At 41.0% G+C, this 15,915-nt stretch overlaps 1 protein-coding gene across 11 annotated transcripts in view; it reads left to right on the plus strand.

The window, feature by feature from the left end:
- Positions 1-15,915, plus strand: part of LOC128866418 (uncharacterized) — a 168,290-nt gene that overhangs the window by 150,008 nt on the left and 2,367 nt on the right. For 7 of the 11 annotated variants that reach the window (XM_054107129.1, XM_054107125.1, XM_054107130.1 and 4 more), the window contains 10 exons: positions 47-112; positions 300-344; positions 732-773; positions 862-1,031; positions 1,190-1,338; positions 1,435-6,134; positions 11,087-11,208; positions 13,374-13,898; positions 13,964-15,068; positions 15,160-15,281. In XM_054107129.1, the coding sequence (XP_053963104.1) occupies positions 47-112; positions 300-344; positions 732-773; positions 862-1,031; positions 1,190-1,338; positions 1,435-6,134; positions 11,087-11,208; positions 13,374-13,898; positions 13,964-15,068; positions 15,160-15,281 (7,046 nt within the window). Of the gene's footprint in view, positions 1-46; positions 113-299; positions 345-731; positions 774-861; positions 1,032-1,189; positions 1,339-1,434; positions 6,135-6,581; positions 6,844-9,674; positions 11,209-13,373; positions 13,899-13,963; positions 15,069-15,159; positions 15,282-15,915 lie in introns of those variants that run through there. The other 4 variants (XM_054107132.1, XM_054107131.1, XM_054107134.1 and 1 more) reach the window with 4 other exon arrangements.

Genomic DNA, 15,915 nt, shown 5'->3' on the forward strand with positions numbered 1-15,915 from the left:
TTCCCCCCTTTACTCATTCCTGTGCTTCTTTGTCTTTTCCTTGCAGGCACGCAAGAAGCGTCAAGAAGAACTAGAACGCATCAAGCAAGAGGAGCTGCTCAAGAAACAACAGGTAATGTGGAATCCTATGATAATTTGCTGCAACCTTTTCATTTGCACAATTTCGTATTTTCAAAAGGCGATAGAGAATTCTTTTAATATATTTTCATATATTGTACATTTTCACAATTGCGGACTTAAAATTGAAACGATATTGAATATTAATTATAAAATTTTTATTTATTTATTTTTTCCTTTAGGAAAAAGAAAAGAAACGACAAGAAGCTATTTTAGCTAAAGAACAGGTATTAGCTGAGTACCTTTTCTCTACGCTTAGTAGTGTAGTAGTAGTTTTCTGTTTTTTTCGAAATTGGCTGCTTTTATTTCAACTCTTTTCATACAGTTTTAAGTTTTCTAAAACTTTGGTTTTATTTATTTGGCGCGGCATTAAAATAATTACAAAATAAAAATTTGCATTAGTTTTTAAAAGAGATTTTTGAAACTACCTTTCCTTATTTATGGTAAAAGTGCAGCAGTAATGATTTTCGGTCTTAAACTTTCCTTTTACATTTCCGACTTTTCAGTATTTTTGCTTGAATCGTTTGGCTTTACTTTAAATATTGTATATTTTACACTCTTTTGCATTAAAATTGTATATACTAAATTTTTCGTTTTGTTAATTTCACCTACAGGAACTCCAAAAACAGAAAGAGGCATTACTTGCCGCGGAATTGGTGAGTAAAATATTTTTTCGAAACTTTCTCGCCACAAATCACTGAACGATTTTTCTTTTTTTTACCTGTTGCGTTTTCTTCACTGCAGGAACGTGAACGCCGTCGTCAACATATGGCACTTGTGCGCCAGCTGGAGGCGCGCCGTAAATTTGTAGAGCGTGAAAAGAAAAAACATCAAATGATTTTAGATCGTCTGATATTGCGTGAGAAGCGCATGGCTATTAGAAAGCGTGATTCAGAAATTTTGGCACAAATAAGGTGAGGTGCTGTCATAAAATTAAATTCAGTAAAAGAAAAGCAGAAAATTACAAAGTTGTATACAAAAAGAAAAAAACAACGCAAGAAGTGAACAACGGTTTTTCTTGATCACACAAACTGTTTTGTTTTAACTCTTAATTTTCCTCTCTTCTGCACAGAAAACCACAAGAAGACTCTGAAGTTACACATCCTCATGAGTTAGCCGAATTGGAACGCATCGGTGGCAATCGTTTGCCCGGTCAAGCTATGGCCGATTTGCTGATGGTTTTCGAGTTTTTGCACAACTTTGGCGAAACATTAGGATTTGGTGAGCATTTGATTTCATTATGAAAAACTATTGAATGTTTGTAACAGTTTAAAATAATTTAAAATTGACACTCTCCCCTTCTCCATTCGCTTGCAGACATGGAGTCACTTCCCACTCTGCAGAACCTGCATGATGCTCTAATTAGTGACAGCAATCCCGACGCTGAAGAGGAGCTGCTATCTGTGATGACTCATCTGTTGGTGTGCGCCATCGAAGACCCGGGCATACCGAATCCCGGTCGCCACACCACACTCCTCGGACAATCGTTGCGTAACGCCGATATTACCAACTCCAACGTTTCGGAGATTTTGCGTATTTATCTATATGCCACTGCCACCGGTGAGATACGTCAATTGCACGGCATAACAATGGATCGTGAGCGTGAACGTCGTATACCCGATCATCATCAGGTGGACGCCGAAACCGCCTCACATTCGGGTAAAAACGCCGAATACTATAAACTGCTACATGAAAATGAGACGTGGAAATTGTCGCATTCGCTCAAGAATCGTCCCTTCGTTGCATTGAATCCCACAAGAAAGGCGCAAATACTGGCACATCTTTGCAATGATCTGCTTATGAATAAGGCAGTGCTAAAACAGATCGATGGTAGTTTAGAGACATGCGCTCAAATGCGTAAAGAGAAGTACATGACCGACATGAAGGTACGCAAATACAAGGCGTTGCATCAACGCAAGGCGCGCATCGAGGCGTACGAGAAGGCGCAGGCAGAACGCGAGGCGGCAATGCAAGCAGCCATTGCAGCACAGCAGAAGGCCGATGCCGAACGTATGCAGAAAGAGGCTGAGGCAGCAGCTGCTGCGGCGGCGGAAGCGGCGGCAAATGCAGCAGTGGCTGCGAATGCGAATACAGCAACAGAGAATACGGGTGACGAAAAAGACGGTGACGGTAGCAAAACCAATACGGCTGCAGTTGATGGTGCTAATGGCGGCGATGCGTTGTCAAGTAGTAATGCTAATAATCCGGTCACGCCGGAGAGTGCAGAGCATAACAACAGCAGTACTACCAACAATGGTGAGAATCATAACAAGGAAGTGAATGATACAATCGCCGCACAATCTGAAAAGATGGATGTAGATGGAGAGACGGCATCAATCAATAACGGTGAAGACAGCAACGCCGCAAAGTGTGACAACAAGGAGCAGTCAATGCCTGTGGCAGTGACCATAAATGCGTCTGCAACAACTACTGTCGTTGGCGCTAATAACGCTTCAGATGTGCCGCCGCCACATATGCTACAGACGCCATCGTTGCCAAACGTTTTCGACGGCCTTAAATATGATGTGAGTCCCACAAAAAGTTACACTAGTGACAGCGCGGTTACACCCTGTAAGCAACTGAAGCCGGAAGAGCCAGTGCTAGGGACGACACCTGCTTATCACAATGGCGTCAGCAATATGCCAGGCAGTTTGCCAGCCGTTTGTGTACCAGCGACGACCGTTCCAACAACAACACCGTCCGATTTGAGTAATCTGTTACCAAAAAAGAGTGGTAATGAAGATGTACCAGCCGATGTGGGATTGGATGATGATCTCAGTGATTTGGAATCGGAGATAACGAACGTTGAGGAAGATGAGGACAATCGATTGAGCGCGGATGAGTTGCAAAAGAAATTGGACAAGATATTACGCGCGTCAATGAATTGCAAGGAGCTACTGGAGAAGAGTACGAATCAGCTGCGTGCCACTTGCTTCGGCCAAGATCGTTTCTGGCGACGCTACTGGAAATTGCCGAAGGCAGGTGGTATCTTCATCGAAGCATTGGAGTCGGCACAAAATGATATATTCCACTACCAGGAAGTGTTAGAGGCAGAAGCGGAGGAAGAACGCGCTGCTAAATTGGCGAACGGTGAAACTGAGGCTAAAGATGAGTGTAAAGAGGAACAGGGTGATGAGATAGGCGCGGAGACGCAGAATGTCGATGAACATGGAGAAGAATGCCAGATAGAAAGTAAGAGGGATAGTACTGAAAAAGCTCTTGAAACTACCGAAGACCACAGTATGGAAGCCACAGCGATAGCCGTGAAGGACGACGATGAAAAGATGCAAGTTGACAGCGTCGCGGAGGTGACAACGACCAATTCAGTTGCCACCAACAACACCAACAACAATACCAATGGCAACAATACCAATACCGTAGATGTTACGCTCTCAGCAGTGATAGACGACGACGACGACGATGTCGTGCTCACCAGCAAAGACGAACCGGAGATTGTCGATTTGCGGGATGACGACGATGATGATGATGATGTCGTGCACACAGCAACCATACCAGCGCCGAAACGCATGGACATTGATGCGGACAACTATGGTCTAGCTAAGAAGCCACATATCGACGCAGCGACCATTTCCACTAAAACGGACTTCGAGGCGGAGATCAAAATACCCGCCATTCCAGCGCAATTCAATGCAGCCATCGCTGCTGCTGCCGCCGCCGCAGCCGCTGCGGCTGCAGCCAATGCGAATGCAACAAATGCCATTGTGGCTAATGCTATCGGCGAAAAAAACTGTGATAAAAATGAGATTACAATGTTGACGCCGTCGCCGTCACCGATGGGGATGTCGATGCCTACACCGACCCCAACACCAACACCAATCCCAACATCCATGATAATGCCGATGCCATTGCCATTGTCCATGCCGTTGTCTATGCCAATGCCGTTACCGTTGCCGATACCGCTGCCAGTGTCAACGGCTGCGCAAATGAGCAGCAACAATACAATAGTCAGCTGTAGCAACAACATTAGCATTAGCGCACCCAGCATTAGCAGTGTAATGCCCAGCATTGGCGGTTTGGATGTGAGCAGCACAACATCAGCCATCATCGACAGCGTTGTGAAGGCAGAAGACTTAAAGAAGGAAGACGACTGCTTCATTGTGTCTGCGACAAGCGGTGATGACGCACTCTTCAAACAGCCGGTAAATGTCTCAGATAAGTGGTTTTCGATACTCGATCGCGATTTGCCATTGATGTCGACCGAACCGATGGATGAAGCAAGCCTCAAAGAGTATAAGATGGCTTTCGCAAATGTCTCATGCGACTCTCTCTTCCAGACACAGGGCCATCCTTGGGAGGTGCAGAATGTCGTGCAGTATTTCAACGTGACTCTGGACGATTGCAAAGTGGACCCAGCCAAATTCGTGCAGGAGTGCATTCTTTCACTTTCCGGTCTGGATGAGAAGCAAATGGAAGCGAAGATACGTGAGTACGAGAAGAAGATGTTGTTAGCTGCAGCTACGGCAGCTGAAGGTGTGGACAGCATAGAGGCTGCGATAGCATCACCGGCGGAGTCAAAAAACTGCCTGGATTCTCCTCGTCAGCGATTGAAGAGTGAGGAAGCGGCGGATAGCGGTGATGAGGAGGAGAATGACCAAAAGTACGAGAATGATTGTAAACCATCCACATCCGCAGCAGGCGCTGCCGCGACTTTGTCATCATCTCCCGCTATTAAAACCGATGTAACGAAAAGTGAAGGTATCGAGGAGGAGCACACCGAAGACAAGAAGTTTTTTCCCTTTTTGAACGATACAAAAATGGACAGTGGCGGTAATGGTGAGTGTAAGCCGACCAAAGACGCCATCGATGGTGCCACAAACGAAGCCAAAGAGAACGACTTCAATACAGTCAGACTAGAAATACGCATGGACGACATTGCTGGCATGTCCATACAAAATTTAGCAAATATGTCGTTGCAAAATCTCACCACATTCCTTCAATACGATGTACAAACGCCGCTCTCAATGACACCAGAAGAACAAAAACTGCTGGACAAAGTGAAGAAGGAGGGTTACCCCAAGAAAATAACCGGCACATATGTGCCGCGCGATTTGCGCTACGGCTGGTGGAAGTTGGATACTTTCGAAATGCTGCAGCGCGTCATCGATTCCCTGGATCCGAGCGGCTTGCGTGAACGCGATTTACAAGAGAACCTTATGCGCTTCATGCAACAGGAGGATCCCACCATTGGCATCAAGTACCCAATGGCAAGCAAACCTGGCGAAGATGCCACTTACATGGAGCCCGACAAGCCGCACGATTGGAATCCAAAAATAGCCAAACGTACCGAACTTGCACTGCTCGATCAACTTGAAGCGTTGGAGGACAAAATAGCTAGCGCTTCAATGCAACTGAAGAACTGGCAGCTGCCACCTCGCATCGAAAGCGAAATCAATCTCGAACTTGAAGATGTAACCGAGGAAGACTTCATCAGCATTATACCAATGATACGTGAACGCATCATTGATTTGGAGGCCAACATCGAGCGACGCTACTTGAAGCCGCCACTTGGCTCACAGACAGGTGATGCGCATTTAGCGGTAATTGCGCAAAATCAACACACCACTACACAAACGCAAAATTCAGCAGCCGCTGCTGCATTCCTGATGCAAATGCAACAACAGCAAGCGGCTGCTGCACAACAACAGCTCATCAATATGCAACAACAACAAACACAGAATGTAATCAATGCTTCGGCGTTTAATGAGCGTGCAATGGCAATTGCAGCTGCCAATGCTGCCGCGGCCGCAGCAGCTGCTGGTAATGCGAGCGGAGATGCAGCGGGCGGGCATACAGCAAACACCAGTGGCAATAATTCAGGTGGCGATTCGCCAGCAAGCAACTGTGACAGCGAAAAGGATGAGAAGGTGGAGAATATACCCAAAGGTTTGGCGTCGTGGCGGGACGCGGTGTCGCGTTCACACACCACTGCACAATTGGCGATGGCGCTTTACGTGCTGGAATCGTGTGTGGCGTGGGATAAGAGCATAATGAAGGCGGTAAGTGCAATTGCAAAAAAAAAAAACAGAAAAAAACTAACTAAACAAAAAAAAAAGATAAGTGGCAAATACTTTGTTTGTTTTCATTTTGTTTTGATTTATTTTTGTGGTATTTTAACGCATTTGTGACACACACATACAAACATGTGTACGACACGGCTCCCAATTGTGCTCGCTATCACCGTTTGTTGTAGGATTAAACTTAATATGTTGTTGTTGTTACTGTTATTATTATTTTTTGTGTGCATTCTTTGTTTTATGTTTTTCTCTTCTGTTACTTTTCAAAGGGAATTCAGTAATTCTTTTTCGTTTGAAGGTTAATTTCATTACTATCATTTCCATTAATCTTATTTATATGAAAAACATGCATTTAAAAAAATACGTTCATACGTATGTGTGCAAAAATATAAGTACATATATTTGAATTATGAAAAAATTATCTTCCAGAGAAAACAAGAAGAAACTAGCGGGAAAAAAGATCTGGCTTCTACAGTCGACATTTTGACAAATACATAACGAGTCTGCTAATGACTAGTTATGCACTAGTTGAAAAGGGGTCATTACACTAAACATATCAATAACTGGCTTAATTTTCAAAATTTCGATTAAATTTGTTAGTATTAATTAAATTTTTGTTAGCGAATATTATAAAATTAGACGATAAAATTGGAAAAGTTTGCATTCATATTTCGAAATCTCACTATATTTCTAAAATTCGTAGCGAAATTCAAAATAAAAAAATATACAATAATTATAAAAACATAAATTATTTACAGCTGTAATACATAGAATACGATGCGAAAAATCAATCAGTATCTCGTCTCTTTTTCGAAATATCGAAGTTCCAAAATGATGTGCGATTATTTTTGTATCTAACTTGAGCCGATTTTTTTTATAGAACTCGACCTTATACTATATAGTTTCCTATTACAGGGTGTTGCCACATGCTATTTAATGGAAAAATCTATTGAAAAAATGTGTCATACAGCTCAAAGACCGCCATAATGGGCAAGAGCCGCTATAAAAATATAACGAAAATATTTTGGGTACTGTGACCAACAACTTTTTTTGAATATCAATATCTTAAAAGTTGAAAAATTATTATCGTCGAAATCATGATTACCGTTAGCAAAAAGTATACTATTTAACTATTCCATCTGAATAGTTTGCGTGTGTAGTGGTGTCATTTTCCTTGCTTTCTTCCGAGTTCAGTTGTTGCACGTAAGATTGAATATAGTAAAAATGCTCGCTTTGAAGTGATTCTGATAATGAATACCAAACAAAAGGATTCAAAGATTTAGGTGTTTATAATCAACTATAAAATTTGTATGAAAATCTCAGAAGTAGTTGGAGAAATTTCATTTGAGATTAATTTTATTGTAGAAAAAAAGTTTTTGAAAATTCCAATAATATGTGCATAGTGCAACCTCGATATAAGGAACCGCAAAATAACAAAATTGTTGCTGAGTCCCCTGCAAGAACCTTGTGGTTGCGAAATTTTCCATATAAAAATGCTCCAAGAAATTTCGGGCATGAAATCGTTCGGAATATATTGATGGTTAAAATTCCGTTAGCAAAAGCGATTATAATGAAGTGTAGTGCATTGAGCGCACATTGTCAGTTTTCTATTAAATGTTGTTAATGTGAATTATTTAGTGAAATGCAAATCGATTTGCCTACCCGACAAAACTGCAATTAAAAAGCTCCAAATATTTTTCGAACGCAGAATTCTACACCGCAATTAATATTTGATAAATTGATTGTTTTATTCAAAACGAGCTTAAAAATAAAGAGAAATAACAGAATATTTTGGCATCAATTGAAAACTTTTAATGATTAGAATAATTACACTTTCTTTATTGTTTGATCTGGAAATTAAAATAAATAAAAAAAAATAAACAACGACACTTACATATATGAATTTTGCAAAAAAAATTAAATTTCCGTTGTATCGAGGTTTTATATACAATAAATATAAGGAATCTATAGACCTTAAGAAATATTGGTTTGAGGTTTGACTGTTTTCATTTTTAGCGATTTCGAAAATATCGGCAAGCATGAAACTGAAAATTTCCAATACTACTTTGGTACACTAACTTTTCCATGGAGTATCATTTGCAAATTCATTTTGTCTTATCAGTGAAATGTAATTTGAGATCAAGGCTCCTAAATTAACATACACTCATCGAAAAGAGTTTTCGTGAACTATTTGCTTTTCGAAATATGGACAAAATGAGTGCACATTTCAGTTAAAAAAGTTCAAAAAATCAAATTCAACGATTAAATGTTGCATGAGACGCGATTTTTTAGACACATACATATGTCTGAAATTAAAAGAAAAGAAATTATAACAACAAGTTTTCTGCTTTCAATTCTGATTAAGAAAAGAAATTATAACAACAAATTTTCCGGTTTCAATTCTGATTGCTCCAGTTGAATTGCTTGGTTTCGTCTTATTAACTGTGGATAGTGAAGATCATATTGAATCCATATTCCCCTCAAAGGAACCAAACACAGAGCACAGCACTTACGTTATCGGCGCCAATCCCGTTTTACTGCCAAGGCAATTAACTATTTCAGGTTTCATAAACCTGTTGAGAAGTGTAGATTATAGGGCAGAGGAATGAAAATGCAACGACCTGTTGAGAATTGCATACCTGAGGGTCAAATACATTGAACATAAAGAAAAGTATGTTGGATTAGCCCCAACTTCTTCGAATACTTTTAAGTTAAATCTTTCTTCAAACTAAATTGTTTTTTGTTTTTGATTCCCCTCCACCATAAAAAACGTTTGTTTGATTTTTATCTAAACTTTTGCTTAGCTCATCTTAAGTTTCTTTTGATTTCAAGTAGTTTCCATCTCTTTGCTTAGCAAAAAGTAGTTTACGCTACCCTGCTGTAGGTAGTTGTAGTTGTTGCTGCTTGAAAAAAAATTGCCTGTCTATCGATTTTTATCAAAATTCGTTAAAACTAATTGCATAATTTTTCTTTCTTTTTTCCTTTCATTTCTTTTTATAAACTTTGATAACGCGATTAATTGTTGTTGTATTTTAAACACAAAAAAAATTGACAATCAACTAAATATAATCTTTTAAATTAATATTCACCTAATTTGTATGTGAATGCCATATATGTAATGCGATATATATCGAAAATTAAAAAAAAAAAACAAAAAAAAAAAAAAAAAAAAAACAATAATATATACATATATACGGGGCAAATATGCATTTAAACACGCTTTTTCTGTTCCATGCTTGCGCTCGTGTCATTTGTTGCACGTGGTTGTTGAACAAAAAAAAAAACGAAAATTGAAAATTGAAAAAAAAAAAATTTATGCTGCGAAATGAAAACTAAAACACTGCATTAATTTTTGGTGAATTAATGTTTGGAAAATGCTACATATTGCTTGCCGTGCTTTTGTATTTACAAACACACCTTCATTTATTCATACTTTCAAATACATCTTCATATCTACACACATACACCACACTTTCCCCCCACTTGAACCTTCCCCAAAAAAATCACAACTCTCACGAATAGGAAAAAGTCAAAACGAAAACGAAAAAATCCAAAAAAGATAAAAAACCTAAATCTAACAAGGCTGAAATACCCAAAGTTGCGCCCACTAAAGATACGGTCAAAATGCCCGCCAAAAAAGGGTTAAACACTTCCCAGTCCAATTCCACACCAACTGCCACCACTACCAAAGCGGCAAAGAAAAGCACTCCCAAGCAAGCGAAAGCTCAAACAACTCCAAAGCGATCAAAATCTGCTAATAAGCAAAAGCTTGATGGTCAAATGCTGAAGGCAGCGGCTAAGTCGGTGTCTATGAAAAAAGTAGATACGACGCAACCCCCAACATCTACGAGTCAGCCAACCGCAACACAGTCGAACCCACAGCCACAGCCGCACCCAGAAACACAAAATCCGTCACACGCACGTTTTAAATATCAACGAAAGGCAAAGGCACCAATCAGCGGATATGTGATCAATTATGTAGAGCCAGCGAGTCCCAATAGCGAGGACACAACACCGGAGGAGTCAAGCAACAGCAGCGCGTCTCTGCATGACGTGCTGGCTGTGGCGAATACGACAACGGCCGAAGAGAGTGACGCAAAACTGCAGAAGCAGTCCTCCACACCCAAGTCGCGTAAACGCGCCAAATCACACAAGCATAAAAAGCACAAGAAGAAGAAGTACGAAGCGGAGGTGAACAGTGACTCAGAAACAGTTGCGGATGAGGTAGCGAATGCGAAGCAAGTGGGTTTAAGCTTGGTCAAGAAGCGCATGAACGGCATGGTGATCGCCACTAGCTGCGTTGAAAACGCCAATGGCGCCAAAGCTGGTGCGGAGTCAAATGTGGGTGTTAAGTATGAAGATGGCGCAAAACCGCCGCTAACCACTACGATTAAATTCAATATGAAAGGACAAAGCGGAAATAATGTGAAAAAAACGAAAAACTCAAATGCCAAAAAACACAAGCGACACACTTAATGCTGGACGATTAACGCAGCTTGAAGGCGAAGAAGAAGAAAAATGAAAAAAAACAGGAAAAATGAAAAATAATGACAAAGTACAAATTCAATACAATTACCACCCACACGGGGCTCTTATTCATACACCCAACTCGTACAACAATGCATACCCGTATACACTCGTTTATTTAATATAATATAATGCAAATAATTTTCTTATGAAATGTAACAGTAACAACAACATTAAATAGTGTTAAGCTAAAAAAAAAAAAACAAAAAAAAATTTGTTTCAAAAACCACAAAAAAAACAACAAAATAACAACAATTTAGGTAGCTGCCACAAATCAGTGTGTCTGTGTATGTATGTGTGTGTACACTTGCAAGTACAACTGCAACAACAACAACATATAACATCAATCTCCTCTTCTTGTTCTACCACGCATCTTCTCTTCGATCTTCCCTATTATTGTATTACAGTACTGCCAGTTCTGCACATCTGGCGAGAATGAGGATAAATTGCTGCTGTGCGATGGATGCGACAAAGGCTATCACACCTACTGCTTCAAGCCGAAAATGGACAATATACCCGATGGCGATTGGTGAGTATTTTTATAAATACATCTGTGTGCTTTTGATGAAGCAACTTAAATCGACGTAGCATTTTTTTCCATCAGACATCTTAATAAAAATTCAATAAAACACCAAAGTTTTCTGTGATGAATCAGAATTTACTGACCTCAACGCAATATCTCTTAAAGTCACATAAGTTACACCCTTTTTGGGTGTTTAGCCGAGCTCCTCCTCCCATTTGTGGTGTGCGTCTTGATGTTGTTCCACAAATGGAGGAACGTACAGTTTTCAGCCGCTTCCGAACGGCAGATATTTGTTTCTGTGGAGGTTTTTCATGGGTTTTTCGTAGGTTTGCCATTGCCTGCCAAGCGGCGACAGCTATTAGAAAAAACTGTTTCTTTATTTTGGTGTTTCACGGAGGCTCGGATCGAATCCGATAATAATCACGCACCAACCCATTCGACTTCGGCGATTGGTTTGAAAATATAGGAACTTAAAAAAAGAAAATATAAATATAATTACAAAAAAGTCGAGTTAGGTTGATTATAAAGATATCGAATCATTGAAAGGCCCCCATAGAAAATTTGAATCTAGGAAAAGTTCCATTGGGGGTACTCTCAAGGTAGAGTTCATAGAACCAATGCGGCCTGCTAAGCAGTCACTTGTGTTGGACCCTTTGCCCTATATGTACGAGGAGTGGCTATTAAATAACGATATTCACGCTATAAATAATTAAATTTTGATTTCACACATTACACATGGACTGAAAAGTTCCGGGCCTAACAAAGAAAACACGTTTTTTTTTGTTCAAAATGAACTTTATTCATCAACGAAATTTCCATCAAGAACAGCGGAATCATTCCAGCGCCGCTCTAACATTTCATTACACCTTTTGTAGAACGATTTATCTTTTGTCTCAAAATAGTCCTCAGTTTCAGCGAAAACCTTTTTATTCGAGCGAAATTTTTTAGGTCTGCGAACAGCCAATAGTCGCTGGAAGTCAAATCTAACGAATACAGTAAATGTGGGAGCAATTCGAAATCAGTTCATTTAGTTTTGCCATTGTTTTGATTGACTTGTGACACGTTGCGTTGTCTTAATGAAAAAAAAAAATGTTTTCTTTGTCATATGCGGTCGCGTCTTTGTAATTTCGGCCGTGTTGTTGGTGTTTCGCTTCTCAAGATAGTCGATGAATATTACAAAACGCACATCCTAAAATACCGAGGCCAGAACCTCTCTAGCCGATTGTTGTGCTTTCGGGCGCTTTGGACGAGCTTCACCAGTTGATGCCCACTCAGATGACGATCGATGTGCTTCAAGAGTTAAGTGATGGGTCCATATTTCATCCATTGTCACATATCGACGCATAAATTACGGTTTATTATGTTTATACAAGGCCAAACACAGCTCAGAACCATCAACACGTTCCTGATTTTGATCAGGAGTGAGCAAACGTGGCACCCACTTTGAGCAGAGCTTTCTCATAGTCAAATGCTCATGCAATATAAAGCCAACACATTCTTTTGATATCTTTACGATGTTAGCTAACTCACGCAACTTCAACTTGCAATCACTCGATCACCTTTGTGGATTTTTTTATTCTTTTTTTGGTGTTACCGCCTCATTTGGACGTCCCCTGCGTTGTGCTTCATCGATGTCTCTACGACCACGTTTGGAGTCAGCATACCATCGCTTTATTGTTGTTTCTGATGGAGCAGAGTCCCCATAACACTTTTCAAGCCATTGCTCTGCATTTTTGCCCTAAAAGCAGCCGTGTAAAATTATAACACGAAACTCTTTTTAATCCATTGCTTTGAAAATAACAAAAGTAGCATCACTCTTAGCATAATAACTCACGAACTAATGCACAGAATATCATGAAATTTTAACAGCTGTCGTTTATAGGTTAGAACAAACTGAAAAAGAGGTGAATGCAATAAAACTAGTGCCATCTATGTGTTAGACCCTGGACTTTGCAGCCCATGTGCTAATACGAAATTTGCAAAAATTATAAATCTTCCATTAAGGCGATTAATTTTGCGCAGCCTTTTATGCACCTCTCTGTCCTAATCCTCTTCCCTTCCTGCACGAAGTCCGCTTTTATGTTATTTTATTATATTTTTTAAATCATTTATTTTTGATTAGTTTGAGTTTTAACCCTTCAACCGTATTTTCCATTTCGCACCTTTTTCAGGTATTGCTATGAGTGCGTCAATAAGGCGACGAATGAGCGTAAATGCATTGTCTGTGGCGGTTTGCGGCCTTCGCCCGTTGGCAAAATGATCTATTGCGATTTGTGTCCGCGTGCCTATCACGCAGACTGTTACATACCACCGTTGTTGAAAGTACCCCGTGGCAAGTGGTATTGCCATGGCTGCATCACGAAGGCGCCACCACCGAAGAAGCGTACCAGTAGTAAGCCGCGACGTGATCGTGATTCTTCGAAGCGACGCGATCGTCATAGCAATTCGTCGACATCATCGAATATTGATATCCAACAACAGCAGCAACACCACCATCAACAGCAGCAGCAGCAGAATCATCAACAGCAACAACAACAACAGCAGCAGCATCAGCTCCAACAACAACAGGCTGCGGTTCTAGCGCAGGCGCAGGCCATGGCAGCTGCCTCGGCGGATCACCACCTGCATAATTCATCACAGCTTTCGCTGAATTCGTCGCATGACGAGTCGATGACCTCGTTACCGACGCCGCTCAGGTAGGTCGCTCAGGCAGCGCCGCATGTCACGCCTGACGTTACTAACCCGCCTCTGGTATTTGCAGTCCGGCGCATTCCATTGCTTCCACCTCATTCGATGAACAGCACAATAACTCGATTGATGCTACGCGTTTTCAGCATCAGCAACAACAAATGGTTGGCAACAATGCTGCAATGGCAATGGGCATGGGAGTTGGCGCTGGTCTAAGTGTTGGCGCCCCAGTAGGTATAGTGCCAGATGCAAGCAACACGGGCAACACAACGCCTGTACACAACAACATCCATGCTTCACATTTGCCGAACAACGACTACACGGCAATAGATGGCTGCACAGATAACGTTCAGTCGGCATCGGCCGCCTTGTTAAACCCAATGACTGGTAGTGTCCTGCCACTTTCGTCGCCAATTTACAATAGCACGACACCCAATGCGACTATGCAAAGCTATGTTACGGCCCAATCGACGCTGACGCATTCACTGCCTGTCAGTGGCATTTTAATGCCGCATATGACGCCAACACTACCAACAGTAAGTACCGGTGCTGGTGGTGCAGGTAATGTGACGACCACAAATTACATGGCACTGACGGCCAGTCAGCAGCAACAACTGGCACAGCTGCAGCTAAATAGCAATGGTGCAGTGCAGCTACCGCCGCCGTCGCCTTACAATGCAGTCGCGCAATCGCCGCTGCCACCACCATCACTATTACCGCCCACCAGCGTCATCAGCACATCCCCCCAACCTTCTACATCATTACCGCTCATTATGCCACCAACATCCATTGCATCGCTTGGGCAACAACAGCAGCCACAATTATCGCCGCTATTGCAATCATCGATTTTGTCACCTCAACACTGCAGCAATCATGCACCCACAGTGGCAATGCAGTCGCCGCGCGCCAGTACACCTACACAACACTCGCCACAAACGATTGGGCCGCACTCGCAGTCACAATCGCCGGCTGCCCATCAGTTTGGCGCTCTCTCGCCGATGACGTCATCGCCGATGAGCCAATGTGGTACGCCACAACCGCCGCCTCCCCCGCCATTGAATATACACGCAGTGCAAGAGGCGAAAGAAAAGCTGAAGCAAGAAAAAAAGGAGAAGCATGCAACCAAAAAACTGATAAAGGAGTTGGCTATTTGCAAAACATTGCTCGGTGAAATGGAGGTAAGCATAGTGGGACAGAAAAATGATAATTAAGTGAATATTAAGTGCTGCATTCATACATATATGTCTTTGAATTTGCTCTTCCTTGCAGCTGCACGAAGACTCATGGCCATTTTTGTTGCCAGTGAATACTAAACAGTTTCCGACTTACCGTAAGATTATTAAAAATCCCATGGATTTATCTACAATCAAGAAACGCTTACAGGACTTGACGTGAGTAATATTTTCCAAACATCTTTCTAGAAATTATAAATAAAAGTCTTGGAATGGGGATGACAGGTCTGTGACTTTTTTCTAATTTTTGCATAAAGTTTGAAACTTGGATTTATGTGGTTTCTGTTAGTCAATGAGCTAACTTTTACATATACAAAAATAAGAGCATTAAAAAGGGAAGAAAATTTGTTAGATCTGTTCAAAAAACTGAAGTGCTATCCTTTGTCGCGGGCTGCACAATACTCATCCTTAAATACATATACTTATTCATATGTCAAAGGTACCTGTGTTCAGAATAATACTCGCTCGTAGCGTCGTAATGTATTGCAAAGTTTATTACATACAAGTAGTACAATAAAAACTATGTAGCTCGAAATTTGCAAAGTTTTCAAAAATTTAAAAACATTTTCATTAAAATTTTAAACCTTTTAATCAGAATTTTTAGAAAAAATTCGAGAATGCAGTTTTCTGGCACATTGAATTTTGGTCGCGTGCATTTTTAACTGGTAGTCTAGTGCATTTCCGCCATATAAAAAAAGTTTCGGAATTTTTAGCCTCTTCAAACTTATGGGGGGATTCCCATTTCAAACGCCAAAAAATACGGGGTTTTTACGAATTTTTATTGGGAAAACTA

This window comes from Anastrepha ludens, chromosome 6 (assembly GCF_028408465.1).
Source record: "Anastrepha ludens isolate Willacy chromosome 6, idAnaLude1.1, whole genome shotgun sequence".
NCBI classification, from domain to species: domain Eukaryota; kingdom Metazoa; phylum Arthropoda; class Insecta; order Diptera; family Tephritidae; genus Anastrepha; species Anastrepha ludens.